At 36.8% G+C, this 21,079-nt stretch overlaps 1 protein-coding gene across 1 annotated transcript in view; it reads left to right on the top strand.

The window, feature by feature from the left end:
• Positions 1-762: 762 nt before the first annotated feature.
• ccnjl (cyclin J-like) overlaps positions 763-21,079 on the top strand; it is an 83,944-nt gene continuing 63,627 nt past the window's right edge. The window contains exons 1-2 of the mRNA XM_059990150.1: positions 763-1,021; positions 3,729-3,939. Coding sequence (XP_059846133.1) covers positions 905-1,021; positions 3,729-3,939 — 328 coding nt within the window. The 5' untranslated portion in view covers positions 763-904. The remainder of the gene's footprint in view (positions 1,022-3,728; positions 3,940-21,079) is intronic.

The raw sequence follows: 21,079 nt of genomic DNA, 5'->3' as shown, positions 1-21,079 counted from the left end.
ATCAGACCGCTATCTCCAATGCCGTTGAAGACATCATTACTTTAGGAGAACTCGTCTCCACGGCCTCTTATTTGAACACTACCACAGTTCTTGCTCCGCGATGTGCCTCATCTCTTTATTCTGACAATCTTTCAATCCAAACGAAGGGTCCCGAGCAAAACACCGCCTGTCCATTCCCCGACACAGAAGTTCCCTGACCCGCGGAGTTCCCCAAGCATCTTGTTTGATGTTTCAGATCGTTCGCTGACCTGCTGAATGTTTCCAGCATTTTCAGTTTGCATAACAAATGTCCAGCATGCGCAGATTAAACAATCTTTCATTTCTATTCTACGTTTTCCTTTTCTAACATTTCCCACTTAGCGTCGCTTCTCTCACAAACGCTGCTTGACCTACTGCTTTCAGTATTTTTAGTTTGTGCAAATTTCAAATATCCACAGTTGGAAAAAAAAGTCTCTCTCGGCAACATTTAACTTCTAACTTTTCCCAGTTAACATTAGCTCTCTCTCTCTCTCCCCACAGATACTGTCTAAACATATTCTGTTGACAATTGACAGACTCCAACCTCGGCATCCTCCACCTACCCCTCTTTGGACCCACCCACGTCTCTGGCCCCGCCCACGACTGCACCTGTCTCCCGGTGGCCCCGCCCCGACCACGCCCCTTCGTCCGGCCCTCCCCCCGCCTCTACCCCTTTCCCTTGGCCCCGCCCCTCCAGCGGCGTGCCCTTGGCGCATGCGCAGTGTCTGCCGTTGGGCGGCTGGCCCGAGCTGCAGCCGAAGTCCAGGCGGTGGTCCCTCCGGCGTCCGTGCGTCGCCGGCAGCGTCCTCTGCGCCCTTCTCGCCGCCACTCGCAGGGGGTGGGCCGGGGGGGAAGGGCGGCCACCCCATCGCCCGGCCGCTGGCGGATGCCCGTGCGCTCGGATCGGAAGGGTCCCTTTGTGTGGATGGGAAGGATGGAGCCGGAGGAGCAGTGGTGGAAGGGGCAGCTGGCCGGCGACATCCACCAGGCGCTGAGAGTAAAGGTCTGCGCTTATACCTCGGCCGGGGGGCGTGGGTGGGGGTGGTACCGGGTCATCGGAGCGGGCCCGGCTCGGCTTGAGCCAGAAGCCGGCTGAGGCGGCCCGTTATTGTTGAGGCGCCTACACCCCCCGCCCGAGCCATTTAACTGTCCCTTTTGTTCGGTGCGTCTCTTCGAAAAGTTTCACAACTCGAGGGGTTTTTCTCTTTCTGCCGCTGAGAAGGTGCTTTGATTCCCTTTTTTGTGTTTTTAAGAAGGAACTATTTAAACCCAGTGCTTTTCCCACTCTGCTGCCAGTTGTTTAAAGTTCTCAGATTGTTTTCGTTTGGTATGGGTGAAATGTTATCGAGTCGTTACTCGTGTTTTATTGAAATAACAGACGTGTTCCTGTTGCGCTGAGGTTTATCACCGATCAGAATTGAGAACTTTTTTGTTTTTGAGAACTCAAGATAGTGACATTTCAAAGCACGTTGAGTTCAAAATCATAATAAAAATATGAATATGATGTAATGTTTCTGGTGGAATCTTTGGTACAACTGCAAAATGGTGATGTTGGGATCAACAACAATTTGATGTCATAATACTGGTTACTGGCTTTTAAAAATAAGAACACCAATTTCCCTCAAGTTCTTAGAAACTTTTGATCTCTGCTTGTGGGTGGTGTTTAAAAGCTGAAATCTTAAAAACGATGAAGCTGGCTCGACAGAGCTCCAAATTGGTTGTTAGAAGTATGTATATAACTTTGTTTCAAGATTAAGCATTTTTAAAAAAAATCCACGTTGTTCCAGATAAGTATTGGATATTGATGAAGCCATTTTTGGTGAAATGAATATTGAAATATTGTCTGTTTTATGTGAGTCACTCCCCCCCCCCCCCCCAAATTTAATTGGATGCTACTCAGCAATTTTTTTTATCTTTTGTTGTCCAAACAATGCCAGAGCATTCTGGGTTATCATGTTTGGTTTTGGATTCAATTACTGCATTGAAATCCCACCTTGTCAGGACTGAAGTAAGAGTGGAATGATTTCAGAATCAGGTTTAATATCACCAGCAATGTCGTGAAATTCATTGACACTGCTGCAGCAGTACAATGAAATACATGATAAATATAGAGGAAAAAAACTTAAGTGTGTGTGTACATATGTAGTGCAAAAAGTTATTTTTAAAGTAGTAGCGAGGTATTGGGAAGCACATCTGCAGTTATTTCCATGCCAGTGCTGGTTTTTTAAAGAGGCAAACTATGCATAGGAAGCCTCTGTTGTAAGGGGAGTTTGAATGCCATTATATAATCTATAAATTAACATGTACTATTTTTGCTGAAATGTTTCTGTTCAGTTCTGTTAAGAACTGTACCTTCCTTCCACCATGTGTGAAGTTATGGTTCCTGTTTTGGTGTATATATCCCTATATATCCCTCATATATCCCAGTATATGAGCATTTTCTTTGATATTTACAAACGTGTATAGATATTGTGCATTTCCATTCTTTTTGAATGCTGCCCAAATTGTAGGTGTGGCATCGTTGTAGGTAGAGTAACCTTTCTGTTTCTTTGTTTCTGTACATACCAATTTTATGCTTGTGTCTTGAATATCCATATATCTGTTACTTTAGCTAGAAAAGTTGCTGACATTCCTCACGGGAAATTATGGGTAAGAAACAAACATTTTCAGAACAATCAAGAGATGGAGGTTTCAAGCTAGAAAATGATTTCAAAATTGCTTAAAATAAATCAGGCCAAATCAAATAGTCACCATATTGTAGCTCATGTTTTGAAGACTGTCTGGGTGCAACTTTTGTTGTAGGGCAGTATGAAGTTTTCTGATTCCAATATTTACTCAGCTTTAAACAGAACTACTTATTTGATTTGTAATTGGAATAAATACAAACTTGGTGAAACTTTTAAAACTCTGGAGCGCAAGTTACCAAATTAGTTATTTTAGTTATTTAAATAACAATCTGATACACTTGCATCACAGGGTTTCTTCCTCTGATGTATAATTTTCAAATCTGAATTTTCCTGAGGGGGATATGTTACTTACCTGGTCACTTTTGAGATTCCAATTTGGTTTTTGAATGTAAACCATGAGGAAAGTAAAGTAGGAGCAGCTAACTGTTAAAACAACAACTATCAGTTTGGCATATCTTTTTATCCCACCAGGAGGTCTAAATGGGTGACAGAATTTGAAGAGATGCTGGAAAACAATTGGAAGGGGGTCAAATGGCAAGCGTGAATTTTTTTTGCCCTGTTAGGTGTGATTGCAACAGTTGCACTGCTGTCTGAAATGTGGCTTTTTATTTACATTAATGAGGGTCACCTGCAAGCATGGAAGTTCTGGCTTCACCAAGCTCAGCATGCAGCTGTTCATTCATTGCCAAATGTGGCATTTGACACAGGCTCTGAAAAGCCTGGAGCTTACTGGAGCGTGCCCTGGTACTCTGCTTGGGGGTTTGTGCACTGTTTTTATGTTGAGGTTTCCCTACCACAATGACACACCTCCCAATGACTGGCTGTGCTTTGCAATTTTTTTCCTTCCTTGTCTAAATCCTATGCTGACAACTGTTCTGTATTTTTTTAAATTGTACTTTGTTGCTAAGCAGCCAGACCTTACTAGCAGGTGGTAAGCGAGAGTTTCTAGGTATTCTTTCTGTCAAGACGCACACACTTGACGCTGTCTTTTCTTTTCCCTGCTCTTTTGCATTGTGTGTATAGGAACTGAAGCTGCCTGTCTACAAGGCTCATTCACCACAGATTGGCTTACGCCGCTATTTTGCTGACCTCCTCGCCATTCTGAGCAATCGCTACCAGCTATGCCCCACAGCACGTCACCTCGCTGTTTACTTACTAGATCTCTTCATGGACCACTACGATGTTGCAGCAAAGCAACTTTATGTCATTGCCCTTTCTTGTCTCCTCCTAGCTAGTAAGTATGTTTCTTCTAATTGGGCTGAGTTAAGTTTTAATTTTGAAAATCATTCCTGCACTTTGGAACTACCATATTATAAATCTGTTAATTTATAGTAAAGAAGCAGTTAATCTGTGGATGATGCAAAGAATTTTAATTTCAAATATATGCCTTTCATGAGCAATTTAAACATGAATGTATGACATTGGAGCACCTATTTCATTTTGAGAACCTTTAAACATAAAACTACTAACTTGTGACTCTAAGATTTCTAACTTTCTGGAAAACGAGGATCATGTTTAAAAATTTATAACTGAGGTTTTAACTTTATAAACTTGGTTTTTTTTGTGCAATGGAGTGACTGCTAATTTTTTCCTTTAGCAATGGTAGCAGAAGTAGTCATGTTCAATTATGTTCCTTTGCCCTTTTAACCTACATTTAAGAGGTATTTAGACAGACACTTAAAAAGACAAAGCATAGAAGGATATGGTCCTAATATGGCTAAATAGGATTAGTGTACATAGGCAAAAAAAGTCGACATGGATGTGGTTGGATAGAGGGCCCGTTTCTTTGCGTGCAACTGACCCTAACCGCGCTTGCATTTTATGGGAAACACTGACATCCAATCTGTTGCATTATTTTGGATGTATTTGCATTGCAGCTACCAGACTGACTCCAGTGGCTATGTTTTTCTATCTATGCTGTTTGACTTCTGTTAGAACTTTTAATCATTTAGCAGAGGGAATCGGCAAGCTTTGTGTGCCATTGGCAGAGCTGTCTACAGAAAACACTCTAGGTCCCGTGTCTTCTGGAGCATTCTGCAGTGAAATTAAATCAGGTTAGCAGGGGTTTAGATGATCAGCGCAGTGTTCAAATCGATTTACACCAACAATAAATGGGTAATTCAAATGACTACCTTTGTGCAATTTGTAATAAAAGGTTGTAAAGTCAGGAGAATTTAAAATCTGGTTTGATATAGTATGTAATCATTACACTCTGCTTGAACAATATTCGTGCTATAATTCATGTAAAATGCATAGAAATTGGCTTATGTTGAAAATTTTTTGAAAATTGATACAAAATCATTTTGAGATTTATGGGGGAAAATTTGTTTTGACTGAGTATCTGGGTTTTTCTTGCTGTCTTTTTCCTCAATTGTTCACCTCAGTCTCATCTCCACCCTTAAAGTTATGTGCTTTATGCATGGAGTTATTCTATAGTTTTTAGCTCTTTCGTTGTCCTAAAATTTAGTCTATACCTATGTGTGGACGTGGGTTATGTGTCAGGATATTTAGCCACAGTAACAATTTATTTCTTGATCTTCCTAATGTCCTTCATACAGCTGCGGACATGGGCCAAGCTTTCCTAATCCAGTGCTTAAATGCTTCTGTCAATTTGGCCTTAGCTCAAAATCAGAACATTCTGTGTTTAAGCCAAAATTCAGAGTTTTAATATAACAATAATATAAATTAACGCTGTGACACTGGGGAAATGCCAGCTTTGCTATCTTTTGAATTAGATAAGCCTGTGGCTGTTTGGGTGGACAATATGTTCCTTCAGACTTCTGGAAAAAGAGTAACTGAATTTCTGTTAGTTTAGCAATTTATTTCTAGCCAATTTGCTCAAAACGGATTTTTTGATTTATCTCATTATCATTGTGGTTGCTTGCTGTTCACAAATTGGCTATTTGCATTTTTCTCCTTTTGAATATTGATTATACTTCAAAAAGTACTTTGGCTGCACAATTATTTGAAATGCTTTGACATGAAAGGTGCTATAGAAAAGCAAGCTGTGTGTGCTTTTGCTGTACTTGGATGTAGCTAATTTGCACAAACAGGGAATTAAATTAAGTTTTCTAATCTTGTCCCAACAGTTTCCTGGATGCCGTTGCTTTTACTCAAAAGTATTTAGGCAGAAACATCAGTCTGAGTGGCTTGCAAAGTATTTTTAACATTTTGTTACTTTAAAAAAAATCTTTAATTTTAAGAAGTTATTTTTAATGATCATTTTGCTTATTTGTAAAGATTTGCAGGACTGAGACTCGTGTGGGAGGGCATAGAGAACAAAGTACTGGAAACATTTTCTGATTTTCTGAATTTGTTTTGAGTAAAATTAAAAGGAGATAGTACAGAAATCTGTCATTAATTGTAAGAAAATAAATTGTAATTCTGTATTTATTGATTTATTTGAATAATGCAGCATTTACACTTTTTAATTAGTGAAAGGTGGGAAAAGGGTTTCTTCTGGAACAAGAATAGGCTATATGATTTGACAGTATAATTTAAGGAGTTATGTTTATATTGGGAAATGTTTTTCAGAAATTTTAGAGGGATAATTCAGTTGACACAGTTTAGTTTCCTTTTATCATTATTTCAAGCTTAAAAGAAAATATTACTACTTAAAAATATTTTGCATTAATGCCCACTTAGCAATTTTTGTTGTAGCAGTTTTCACCAATAGCATTATGTCCTTCCCAGCATCAGAGGAACCGAGGAGCCGTGCATGCTGAAAGCAGTGTGTGGGCAAGGTCATTCTAAAGAAAGTCAAAGTCAGATTTATTGTTGTATGCACAAGTATAGATACTGATGCAAGTAAATTTTTCATTGCACATTACAGGAACATAGCATCACAGAAAGGGGAAAAAACAAATTAAAGATATTATGTCCAATTTTTACAAGAAAGAGCACAATTGGTACAAAAAAGATCAATTTTTGTGCAAACTAGTGATATGGGTTGGTTCACGAACTTAATGGTTGAAGAGAAGTAACTGTCTTAGAACTTGATGGTGAAAGTCTTCAGGAGTCTGTATCTCCTTTCTGACAGTAGCTGCAAAAACATAGCCTGGATGGTGAGGATCTTTGATAGATGGGTAACATCTGTTTAGTATGTATTACCAATAGTGGAGAGGGATTTGCCTGTGATACATTGGGCAGAGACCATGACTTTCTGCACACTCACATTCCTGTGCATTTGAATTGCCATACCAGATCATGATGCAACCAGTACAGTGCAACTGTGGAAGTTGGTTTGTGTGGTGACAAGCTGAAACTTCTTAACCTGCTACGAAAATAAAGATGCCTTTGTTTTTAACACATTTCTACTGTTTAATACTGGTGGAAGAAGAGGATATGATTATAATTCTGAGATAGCAATGACAGAAATTCTGATGTAATTCTCAGAGGTAAAGGGCTTGTCATTTTTCAGCCCATATCTATATTGACATCTATGCATTTACATTAACATTGTAACAGCAGCCAGCCTTTTGACCTACTTGAACATGTTTGGTCATTTATCTGTTTCTCCTGTATATAATCCATCATGCCTGCTGACAGAGTGGTCCATGTACCTCCTGTGTTTTTTTTAAAAAAGTTGCTTCCAGACTTTAGTTAATGGTCTAGTTTTAATTTAATGTTGTTGCTAGATTTCCTTACTAGACCAAGTGTCTACTGAGGAGAAACTCCGTGAGTCACCTTTGCCCCTCCTCCTGTTCCCCCTCCCCCCAACCCCTCCAGCTGTTTCTGAGTTACATTGTTAGTTTTAATGATATTGCTAACAGGAAATTCATTCAGCTGAGAGATTCAAACAACCATGCCATTTTGCTTTTGACACCCTCTATATCTGTCATGAAGATAGTAAGTCAGGGAAGAATAGTTTACTGCAAGCCTTCCAAGTTTACTCCTTTCTTAAAACATCGTCAGCAGGCAGTAGACAAAGTGGTCATCACAACTAAATTTGGTCCTTGGATAGTTTTTGGGTAGGATTCATAATCAATCCATCCTAATTGCCTGTTGATTCACTCTGCATCTTGATGGAATCTGGCTCTGACCAGTGCCTTAAATCTTATTCCTACATTGCAGCAATGCATTGGATAAAACAAAAAATGGTATTCAATATAGCAAAAAAAATAGTGGGAAGCTAGAGGATTGGGAAGCTTAAAAACCAACTAAGAAGGCCACTAAAAATAATGAGAAAAAAGATTAAATGTAAAAGTAAGGTAGCTAATAATTTAAAAGAGGATACTAAAAGTTCTGTTAGATCTAAAAGTAAAAGACAGTAATGGGGATTAAAAAATGGCGGCAAACTGAACAAGTATTTTGTGTTTGCTGTGGAGGAATTTCAAGAGAGTCAAGGGGCAGACATGAGTGTAGTTGCAATTAATAAGGAAATATGCTTGGGAAAATGAAAGGTCTGATGGTAAATAAGTCACTTGATGGAATATATCCCACGCTTCGGAAAGAGGTGTCTAAAGAGATTGCGGAGTCATTAGTAGTGATCTTTCGAGAATTATTAGATGCTGAAATGGTTCTGGAGGCTGGAAAATCATAAATGTCACTCCACTCTTTAAGAAAGGAGCGAGGCAAAAGAGAAATTATAGACCAATTAGCCTGACTTCAGTGGTTGGTAAGATATCAGAATCCGTTATTAAGGGTGAAGTTTCAGGGTACTTAGCCCAAAGTCAGCATGGTTTTCTCGAGGGTAAACCTTGGCTGACAAATCTGTTGGAATTATTTGAGGAAATTACCGGCAAGATAGACTATCATCACTGAACAAAGCCACTAAGATGCAGCAGTCTTTATTTGGGACCACATGAGCTGACAGGTTTTGGAGTCACTCGAGAGAGAGAGAGAGAGAGAGGCTTCCCTGTCCAACATTACAGCATCATGTTAAGGAACAATGGTAATGGTAACTTTGGTTACAGTGCCTTCATAGTGCTTTTGAGTTAAAAGTAATTTTCCAAATATCTCGCCCAAGATTGCCTGTTAATGATTATTGCCTGAGCCGTATTCATGTCTATGCAGAATCTTGGGTCAATGGGATGTTAATTGCATTCATGCATTTGCAAACATTTCAGTCAATTCGGTGCTTCCTGGCCTGCAACCAACTCTAAAATGCAGCTCCAGGAAGACCATTGCTCTAACTGGCATTTTGAATTCAATCTACATCACATCTGAATCCATATCCAGCTGTTTGCTGCTGGAATTATTATTTGCTATATTTCATATCCAAAATATGCCCAAACAGTCCCTCTTCTTGCCTCTGCTGGACAAAAATAACTTTGTTCTAGGAAAGGCCAAACTCAAAGGAGGATCTAATTAACGAGGGCAGAAAAAGTGCCCTGTACTTCAGAACCCCTTCCCCAAATTACCTATCCTAACTCTGTGTATCTACGTCTTTGCTATCATCTCTGATGGCTACTCACAAGGCTGTAAGCAAAGACTGTTCTTAAAAAGTTTGACCAACTGTCTTTAAAATGCAGTGCTGTATGCCTGTTGCTTCCTTTGCTCATTAGTTGCAGTTTAATCATGTTCATCTTCGCCCCTCTATCCTCTGATCCCTAAACCTCAGCAATGTTTACTCTCTGGTCAGGGGCACCGGCAAAGTAAATGTATCAGGCTCACAGGAAACACTCCATGTCATGACAGGATCTTGACAGCTAGTCTCTCACCCTCGTATCAATGTACAGGAGGGGTGAGGGTGGTCTCTCTTTGAATGACTGCAAGGACCCCTCTCTGGAGCCCCAACGTTTGGACTCTCTAGTCGATAACTGGCCCAACCACTGAAAGGCCCAACTCATTTGTAATCACTCCCCATTCAGGCTGGGGTGACTGCAATCAGATGCTGTGTGAGATTTCTTCTTTTCCTCAGTATGCCATGCCATCGAAGTCTGTCTCTCTTCTAACTCCGATTCCTACCCATCTATTTAACACAATATTTTTTTTATTCTAAGCTGTACAACTAATCATTTACCTTCAACAAGCAGCGTTCATTACAGAGTATAGTTATCATTATACTTTAACATGCTGTTCACGGCTTGCTGTCAAGCTCTCTCGGTGTCTTCTGCTTTTACATCAACGCATGATTCTGTCCAGCTGGGAGTAAAGGCTGTTTTCTCAGCTGGCTCTTACCATGACTTGGTCACCTGCTCTGGGAGGACTGCCTTCTCTCCCTCGGGCTCTCTGATCCGCAATATGTTGCTGCTGCTTTGCTCAATCCTTCAGTGTATTCCCGTGGTTACAGTGGTTCTTTACATCTCTGTGTAATCTTGCTAAATTGGCAATTGTAGTTTCTTCACATAACATTTGTAATTTCTGTCACTTGTTCTTCTGCTGCCCTGCTTGCACTGATGTCTGCCTACTGGTTTCCTTTCTGCTCCTTTCTTACCCCTTTCTGGTGAGCCTTTACTTACCTTAAGCAACTGCGGTACTTCTAACAGCTGCTGACTGCTTGGCTCCTCCCCTCATGACCTCCCTGTCCCCCTCTCTTCTCTCTCTCTCTCCCCCGCCCCCCCCCCCCCCATTCAGGGCTGCTGTCCCGCTGTGGGCCATGTTAGCTTCTCTGTGGGTCGCATGTTCCTGTCCCTGTCTCGTTCATGTTTCTCCTTTTCCTGAATCTGTGGTGGCACCTGCCTTGCACTGTTCCCAGGATAGTGCCTTCATTGTTTGGGCACACCCAAAAATCTACAAGAAGGTGCAGTTTCTCAATCTCGGGTACCTAGGGCTGACTCCTCTCTGCCTTCATTGTTTCACCTCCTGCACCAGTAATATAAATCACCTCCCCAGTCATAGGCAAGAGTAGATCAGTTGTCAACACTGGCAACCCCATGACTGCTAATATTTCACATTTCCTGTCCCCTAATAAGCCTCCAGTGTACATCTGTGGATGTACTAGCAGTGGAAGCTGTTGTCAGACCTCACCAGCTCTACAATTTGGTCAGTAGTTCAATCAGAAAGAGAGAGCGCTCCTGTGGATTCTGCCTGCTTTAGTGATTGGTTCTCATGTTTTTTCCTTCTCAGGACACAGCCTCTAACCATGGTCTGAGAAGCTGCAGCTGTAAGAAATCACCTCTTGCCCCCCACCTATTCCAGCAGTGCTTTGCTAGGTGCCTTGATTGCTGGCACACAAAGCAGGTCCTGTGTGATGTCTGTTACGCATTCAGCAGCAATAAATATATAAGTGAGGCAGGGTTTTTTTTATAACAAATAACATTTATCAAACACTGAAAAACAAACCCCCAAAAGTAAACAAACGACTAACGCAACCGGGAAATCAGCTGCTGTGCAGCAGCTTAAACAGTTCTTGAAGGGATAAAGCGAAAACAGTTCTTAAAGCGATGTTGCAAAAACAGTTCTTCAAAGTAGTACTGCGAAAGTTCAAAATGCTTATAGTCCATTGAAGGAGAGACTATTTAAATTCTCTTTCACGTCATGTTGCTGCAGTTCCCAGTCGAACTATACTTTTCCCGGAGAATTTACGAAGATGAAAATGAAACGGCTTAAAGGTACTGACCTTTCCTTGGGCAAAACTGTACCCAGCCCTTTCTGCTATTATTGCAGGGGTTAACACGAGCACAGCCAACGAATTCCTTCCAAATGAGGATCAAACAAGGTCAAAACCGTTTCACTGTCGAAATCGACTTCCCCCGATCTTTTAGCTCCTGAACTCCAATCTTCACTCTCCACTGATTTCTGACTGGCAGTATTGTAATGAAACTGCTGGCAATGACCTTTTAAATTTTAGGCAGAAAATAAAACTCCACCTTCCAATGAAACTGCGTCTTAATATTGGACCACGCAGTAGCGTGGAGTCAAAATGGCAAATCCAGCCACGAGCTGCCCCTCCTCACAGGGAGGGGTCGTCCTCTTGTACCCTTTTGGGGGAAAAAGCTGTCACATGACCTATACTGGTGGGAAAATGATGTCACTCCACTATTGCAAGACCACTACCATAAGTTCAGTATAGCTTCAACTCCACTGTCATGTGACAAGTACAAGATACCCCCGGGTATGTAACACTTCCCTCCAAAAAAATATTTTGGTCTGTCAAGAACAAAATTTTACCAATTATTTACAAGGAAAAAAAACAAATGTATAAATTTTATAACATACAGAGTATACATAGTATTATATAGCATCTTACAACTTACAATACAGTAGGTGTGTTTACAAATGTTAAAAAATATCACTCCATAAAAAAATTACATTGTACATTCAACATCGAGATAGACAATCAGCAACCACATTATCTTTGCCTTTAATATGAGTGGTCACAATATTGTACTCAATTCCAATTTAATTCCAATTTAATAATCTTCTGTTTTTGTTTTTCATCTTACTCAGAAACACTAACGGATTATGATCAGTGTAAACGATAAGTGGTTTTTGAGTTGTACCAACATATATGTCAAAATGTTCTAAAGCTAAAAAGAGATAATTCCTTTTCTATTGTCGAATAGTTTCTTTGATGCTTATTAAATTTCTTAGAAAAGTAAGCCACGGGATGATCAACTTCATTATCCTCATCCCTTTGCATTAATACTGCTCCTGCAGCCTCATCACTAGCATCTACAGCTAATGAAAAAGGTTTTTCAAAGTCAGGTGCCTTGAGCACAGGTTGTTGACAATTCAGTTTTCAATTTCTCAAATGCTCCTTGACAAGGCACTGTCCACACAAGCTTCTCATTCTTCAAGAGGTTAGTTAATGGAAGGGCAACATTAGCAAAATTCTTGCAAAATTTTCGATAATATCCTACCATTCCCAAGAATCTCCTGAATTTTTTTTCCCGTTGGAGTGGGAATCTCTAAAATTGCCCGAACTTTTGCCTGAACAGGAGCTACCTTACCTTGATCCACATCATAACCAAGGTAAGTCACAGTGGCATGTCCAAATTCACTTTTAGCTAAATTAATAGTTAAGTTAGCTTTTGAAAGCCTTTCAAACAATTTCTCCACCGCAATAATGTGTGCTTCCCAAGTATCATTTCCTGTCACTAAATCATCAATATGAGCATCTGTATCTTTCAATCCCTGAATCAGAGTTAATCATCGTCTGGAAAGTACCTGGGGTGTTCTTCATCCCAAATGTAAGAACATTTTATTCATATATCCCAGACGGAGTTGCAAATGCAGAAATCTCTCTACCTCTGTCCGTTAGTGGAACACACCAATACCCTTTCAATAAGTCAATCTTTGCAAGGAACTTTGCTTTTCCAACTTTATCTATCATCTATCATCTACTCTAGGAATTGGATATGCTAATGGATAATTGGATATCTGTCTTCATTACAGCATTCACCTTCCTGTAGCCCATACAAAACCTAATACTACCATCTGGTTTTGGCACCATAACACAGGGTGAACTCCATTTCGAGTTAGAACGTCTAATAATAATATTCTCTAATATATATTTAATTTCTTTCTCAGCAAGTTCACATTTTTCTATGTTGATCCTATATGGGTGTTGTTTAATGGGTTTGGCATCTCCAACATCTACATCATGTGAAGCTATAGTAGTCCTTCTCGGAACATCTGGAAACAAATCCTTATATTTAAAAATTAATTGCTTCATCTGTTGTTTCTGCTCTGGCTGTAAATGTGCTAGTTTCTCATCAATATTTTCCAGAATGGTTGAATTTGGTAACCTGACAGAAACAATGTTGGATTTAGAATGTAATTCAGATGAATCATTTATCATGTTCCTAGTTAGATCAAACTCATTATCATTAACCACAACAGTCACAATAGCAAATTGTTTCTCAAAATATGGCTTTATCATATTTATATGGCAAAGTTGTGTTGGCCTTCTATGATCTGGAGTTTTTATCAGATAATCCACATCATTGATTTTAGACACAATTTCATAAGGACCATGAAATCTAGCTTGTAAAGGATTCATTTGCACTGGGAAAAGAACCAGCACCTTATCTCCAGGCTTAAATATCCTCATCCTAGCTTCTTTACTGTACCAGGTTTTCATTTTCTCCTGAGCCAATTTTAAATTTTCCTTTGCTAAGCTAAAAGCTTCATGTAACCTGTCCTTAAATTTCAAAACATAGTCCAACAAATTAGTGTGTACTTCCTTACTAATCCACTGTTCTTTTAATAAAGCTAAAGGTCCTCTAACTCTATGCCCAAATGCAAGTTCAAATGGACTGAAACCTAAGGATTCTTGTACCGATTCCCTTACTACAAATAAAAGTAAGTTTATACCCTCATCCCAATCACTTTCATTTTCCACACTATGTCCTAATCATATTCTTGAGGGTAGAATGAAACCTCTCCAAGGTACCTTGCGATTCTGGATGGTATGCAGACGAAGTGATTTGCTTAGCTCCCAATTTATAAACTATCTGTTGAAACAATCCGGACATAAAATTACTGCCTTGATCAGATTGTATTTCCTTAGGTAATCCAAAATAAGTAAAGAATTTTATAAGAGCCTTTGTTACAATTTAAGCTGTTATATTCCCAAGTGGTACTGCCTCTGGAAACCTAGACGAAGTACACATGATAGTCAAGAAGTACTGATAACCAGTTTTTGTCTTTGGTAATGGACCAACACAATCTATAATAACTTTAGAAAATGGTTCACCAAATGCTGGGAGCCACTGGTGTAACTTGATTTGGTTTACCCACAATTTGACAAGTATGGCACGTTCTACAAAACATTGCCACATCTTTTCTTAGACCAGGCCAGTAAAAATGTTTAAAAATCTTGTCCACAGTTTTCCTTACCCCTTGATGTCCACCTAAAGGCACACTATGAGCTAAAGTCAAAATCTCATTTTGATAAACTTTTGGGACAACTACCTGGTAAACAATATTCCATTCATCACTTGCAGGAGTTGTAGGCGATCTCCACTTCCTCATTAATTGTCCTTTTTCTCAAAATAATATCCTACTGGCACCTCAATTTCATATCTGGTAGAGCTTGTTCTTTTAATCTAATAATCTCAGGGTCTCTACTCTGCTCTGCTATTATCTTCTGAGACAGAAATAAATCTTCATAGTCAGACTTACTCCAAGAATCTTGTTCAAACAATGAAGATAAAGTCTCCAAAACATCCTCAAAATTCGAATCCTGAATTGAACAGTCATGAGTAACAACCTCATTTTGCGCATCAATCTTTTTAGCCATTGCTCTAGTCACAACACAGGAAGAATCTGTTAGAATTCATCTGTCGTTCCTCTGACTCCATTGTCAAATGCACTTCAGGAAAAACTTGTCCACCTGCTAAGTCATTACCTAACAATAAAGAAATATCCTTCACAGGTAAGCTACGCTGTAATCCTATTTTAGCAAGTCCTGTAACTAACCCTGACTTTAAATTTACTTTATGCAAATGTACAGGCATAAAGGCACTCCCAACACCTCATATATAATTTACCTCACCAGTATCAGACTCTTCATTAAACTTCAATACACTGTCTAACATCAGTGATTGAGAAGCTCCAGTATCCCTAAGGATTTTTATTGGCACCGGAGTAGATCCTTCTTTCAAGGATATCAACCCTTCAGTTATAAAAATGATCATATCCCTTTTTAACTTGGTCAGACTCTAACAAAACCTCATTGGTGTTTATTGAACCCTGTAATTTTACCGGTGTTTCAGTGTGTTGCACCACACAAGCATCTGGGACTGCTTCCTTTTCTCTCTTTTTCCAATCGGAAACAGTTAGCTATTACATGGCCAGGTTTCTTACAATAGTTACAAATAGAACCAAACTGTCTTTCCTTCACAGGTTTTCCTTCCTCCTTACCTTTCTCATTAACTTCTAATTTAATTCCTGTTTACCTTCAGTCTGTTATTTTTCCTCTTAAAAATTCTGCCCTGAGGAAATTTATTCTTATGGATTAAAGCATACTCATCAGCTAATCTAGCAGAGTTCTGCAATGTATCAGTATCCCTCTCATTTAAGTCCTTACTTCAACAGGGATGCTTCTTTTAAATTCCTCCATTAAAATCAGCTCTTTCACCTTATTATAGTCTCCATTTACATTTTTAGAGGAAACCCATCTCTCAAAACACACAGCTTTATCATAGGCAAATTCCACAAGTTTTTTATCCAGACTTCTTCAAACTTCTGAATCTTTCTCTATATGCTTCTGAGATCAATTAATATGCCTTCAAAATCTGCTGTTTCACAGTATTATAATCAAGTGCTTGTGCAGCAGTTAAAGCTGTATAAACTTGTGCTTTGCTTTTAATTACACTCTGTAACAACACTGACCATTTATCTTTCGGCCACTCTGAAATCTGAACAATTGTTTTGAAATGTTGGAAATATCTTTCTACTTCTGTTTCACTAAATGGGGGGACCAATTTAACTTTCTTTCTTTCTTTTTCAATCTTTTTATTAAATTTCATATATAAAAAAAAACAACACATAATAATGAATAGATTACAAATTCAATAAACTTGAGATTACATTAGTAATAGGATAATAATATCCTATTAAACATCAATCAACAAAAGGTACATAAATCAATCAAGTCTATATAAATATATATGAAAAAAAATAATCATCAAAAAAGAAAAAAAATTGAAATTATATATGAGAAAAAATACATATTGAAAAAAATACTAAACTAAACTAACATGGGCAATAATAGCACTTTATAAATATATGAAGGTGTCAAGAAAAGAACTCCGGAACTCCATACCTGAACAAGGATAAGTAGAGAAAAGGATCTGAAATAGGCCAAATTAATTCATATGAAAGTGTCGAATAAATGGTCCCCAGGTTTCTTCAAATTTAATTGAAGAATCAAAGATAGTGCTTCTAATTTTTTCCAAACTCAGATAAGAAATAGTTTGGGAGAACCACTGAAATGTAGTAGGAGGATTTACTTCTTTCCAGTTTTGTAATATAGACCTTCTGGCAATTAATGTTACAAAGGCAATCATTCGTCTGATTGAAGGGGAAAGCTGATTGCCATCTTCATTTGGTATACCGAAAATTGCAGTAATAAAATGGGGTTGTAAATCGATATTCCATACTGAGGAAATGACATCAAAAATGTCCTTCCAATAGTTATGTAAAGTGGGACATGTCCAAAACATGTGAGTCAATGAAGCCACTTCTAAGTGACATCTGTCACATTGAGGGTTGATATGCGAGTAAAATCGGGCAAGCTTATCTTTAGACATATAAGCTCTATGTACAATTTTAAATTGTATTAAAGCATGTTTAGCACAAATAGAAGAGGAATTAACCATTTGTAAAATTTTTTCCCATTTATCTGTTGATATATTACATCGAAGTTCTTTTTCCCATTCTTGTCTAATTCTATCCGATATTTCTGGCTTGATCTTCATAATCATGTTATAAATAAAAGCTACTAATCCCTTCTGACAAGGATTAAAAGTAAAAATCAAATCTGAAAAATCCGATGGAGTTGAATTAGGAAAAGATGGAAGAATTTTATGTAAGAAATTTCTAATTTGTAAGTATCTAAAAAAATTAGATTTAGGTAATTCAAATTTGTTGGAAAGTTGATCAAAAGACATCAAAGTACCTTCAAAAAAAAAGATCACGAAAACATTTTATACCTTTCCTTTTCCATATACTAAAAGCTTGATCTGTCAGTGAAGGTTTGAAAAAAAAATTACATAAAATAGGGCTGTCCAGAACAAAGTTTTTCAGATTAAAGAATTTGCGAAATTGAAACCAAATTCGTAGTGTATGTTTAACAACAGGGTTAGATATCTGTTTATTGAATTTGGCTAAATCAATAGGAAGAAAAGAGCCAAGAACGGAAAATATAGAATATCCCTTAACCTCACTACATTCCAAATTTACCCACTGTGGGCACACAGGTGAATACAAATCTAGTTTCCAGTACATTAGGTTACGAATATTATTCGCCCAATAATAAAATCTAAAGTTAGGTAAAGCTAGACCACCATCTTTTTTAGACTTTTGTAATTGCCTTTTGCTTAACCTAGGATTTTTATTTTGCCACACAAATGAGGAAATTTTTGAATCAATATTATCAAAAAAAGATTTAGGAATAAAAATTGGTAAAGCTTGGAATAAATATAAAAATTTCGGTAAAATCATCATTTTAATGGCATTAATCCGACCAACTAATGATAAAAATAAGGGAGACCATCTTGTAGTAAGTTGTTGAATTTGATAAAGCATAGGTAAAAAATTCAGTCCAAATAAATCTTTATATTTCTTAGTGATTTTTATACCTAAATAAAGTTATCAGTAACAACTTTAAATGGCATCCTATCACTCAATAAGGTTTGCGCGTTTAAAGGGAATAACTCACTCTTATCTAAGTTTAGCTTATAACCAGAAAAGCTACCAAATTGAGCCAACAAGGATAAAATAGCAGGAATAGACCTACTAGGATTAGAAATATATAACAACAAATCATCAGCATAAAGCGATAATTTGTATAACTTCTCATTACGGATAATACCAAAAATATTAGGAGACTCACGAATAGCAATAACTAAAGGTTCTAATGCAATATTAAATAATAAAGGACTTAAAGGACAACCTTGTCTCGTACCACGAGATAATTGAAAAAAAGAGGATCTATAATTATTTGTAAGAACAGAAGCAACAGGTTTATAATATATTAATTTAATCCATGATATAAAATTAGGACTAAAATTAAAGTTTCTCAATGCATTAAATAAATATGTCCATTCAACTCTATCAAAGGCTTTTTCAGCATCTAATGAGATAACACATTCTGGGGTTGTAGGTGATGAAGTATAAATTATGTTAATCAATTTTCTAATATTAAAAAAGGAATAGCGATTCCTAATAAAACCAGTTTGATCTTCTGAAATAATCTGTGGTAATACCTTTTCTAATCTAATGGCTAAAATTTTTGTAAGAATCTTAGAGTCTACATTTAATAATGATATAGGGCGATAAGATGCACATAAAGTAGGATCTTTATCTTTTTTAAGAATTAGAGAGATAGTAGCTTCATAAAACGATTGAGGTAGTCTCTTCTTAACAAACGCATCATTAAAGATTTCACATAACCAAGGAGAAAGCAATAAAGAAAAAGTTTTAAAAAATTCTACAATAAAACCATCAGGACCAGGAGCTTTCCCTGAATTCATTGATGAGATAGCCTCTCTTATTTCATCCATAGAAATAGGAGCATCAAGCAAGCTACAATCTTCATCTATCAGTTTAGGAATATTCAAGTTATTAAAAAAATTATCCATCGTAAACCGGTCACCGTCAAATTCTGATTGATATAAAGATTTATAAAAATCTTGAAAAGTGTTATTGATTTCTTTATAATCAGTAGTTAAATTACCGTCTTGTTTACGAATTTTAATAATTTGTCGCTTAGTCGAAATAGCTTTTAATTGATTAGCTAACAATTTACCAGTTCGATCACTATGAATATAAAATTGAGCCCTAGTCTTAATTAATTGATTCTCAATTGAAGATAATAATAAACTATGTTCCATTTGAAGCTCAACTCTCTTCTTATAAAGTTCTTTGGTAGGAGTAACGGAATAAATCTTATCAATTTCTTTAATTTTATCCACCAATAAAGCTATATCTGAATATCTTTGTTTTATTTTACCAGCAGAATATGAAATAATTTGTCCACGAATAAAAGCCTTGAAAGAGTCCCAAAGTATTCCTTTATCAATCTCTTCATTATAGTTTGTTGAAAAAAATAAGTCAATTTGTTGTTTTATGAAGGTAATAAATTCTGGATCTTGAAGCAAAGTAGCATTAAGTCTCCAAGATCTAGTATTGATAGAAAAGTCCGGAATCTTGATAGATAACTTCAAAGGCGCATGATCCGAAATAGCAATAGAATCGTATTTACAATCAATAACATCTGTTAATAAACGATGATCAATAAGGAAATAATCAATTCTAGAATAACTATGATATACATGTGAAAAAAAAGAAAATTCTTTATCTTTAGGGTTCAAAAACCGCCATATTTCAGTAATTCCAGAATCAACCATAAAAGAATTAATAAGTAAAGCTGATCTATTCGGAAGAGTTCGAATAGGTTTAGATCTATCCATCGAAGGATTCAAACAACAATTAAAGTCTCCACCCATTATCAACATATATTCATTCAAGTTAGGAAGAGAAGTAAATAAACGTTTAAAAAATTCAGGACAATCAAAGTTTGGAGCATAAATATTAACTAAAACAACTTTCCGATTAAAGAGTGAACCAGTTATCAACAAAAATCTACCCTGTGGATCAGAAATAATTTCATAATGTGTAAACGAAATTGAGGGGTCTATAAAAATAGACACACCCCTAATTTTAGCGGTACAATTTGAATGAAATTGTTGTCCTTTCCAGAACCTAAAAAAACGTTGATTATCCTCCCTCCTAATATGGGTCTCCTGTGCAAAAATAATATTAGCGTTCAATCTATGGAATACTTTAAATATTTTTTTACGTTTAATCGGATGATTTAAACCATTAGTATTCCACGAGATAAAGTTAATAGATTTATCCATCATACCAATATTAATTGTGTGTATCATAAAAGGTTAAAAAGACACATAACCCACAATTTAGGAAGAAGGAAAATTGATTCAGGAGCAACCGGAGATCCTGACACCTCAACAATATTAATAATTTAAAGTCAGCCCATAAACTAAAAGCAAAAAAATAAAAAGCAAAAGCGTGAAAAAAGATCCCTCCCCCCTCCCCCCACCCTTTGAAAGAAAGCCAAGCGGCAGGCGCATAAACTAATACTAATATTACCCCCATTTCAAGATGGCAGCTCCATAAGAAAAATTTTTTTAAGAAAAAACTATATAACACCCTAATTAAAATATAGAGTTGCAAAAAAAAATATATATATATACATACATATATATATATACATACACATACACACACACATCAGTCAAGTCAAAAAAAAAGCTAAAATAGTAAAACCAGAAAAATCATTAATAAAAAAAAATGAACCTTAAAGTTTAAGAATGTAATACACCTTTAAAAAAGAAATTCCATATTCAGATACAAAGATGACGTTTCACAAGCCAAGACTTATGGGAAGAAGAAACGACATTTTGAGAAAGCCATATTACAAAATATGAATATAAATTCAGCAATCTAATAAGAAAATTTAGTAAAAAAAAAGTTATCAAAATAGAATTTTTTTAAAAAAAAAAGATTTAATAGACACTACAACATATATAAAAAAAAAGACTAAAAAAAAGAATTCAAAACCTTTGTTCCATTTCTAAATACAGGCAAGCAAATAAACGCTTATAAAAAGTAAAGACTTATGGGAAGAAGAAACGACATTTTGAAAAAATAATTCATTATTACAAAATACAAACGTGTATAAAAAAGGATATTATAAAAATTAAAACAGCATCTATAAGCAATGATAATAGTAATAA

The sequence above is a fragment of the Hypanus sabinus genome, chromosome 15 (genome assembly GCF_030144855.1).
Source record: "Hypanus sabinus isolate sHypSab1 chromosome 15, sHypSab1.hap1, whole genome shotgun sequence".
In the NCBI taxonomy this organism is placed as follows: Eukaryota; Metazoa; Chordata; class Chondrichthyes; order Myliobatiformes; family Dasyatidae; genus Hypanus; species Hypanus sabinus.
Note: the sequence above shows the minus strand (reverse complement) of the source record. Positions and strands in the feature narration are given on the sequence as shown.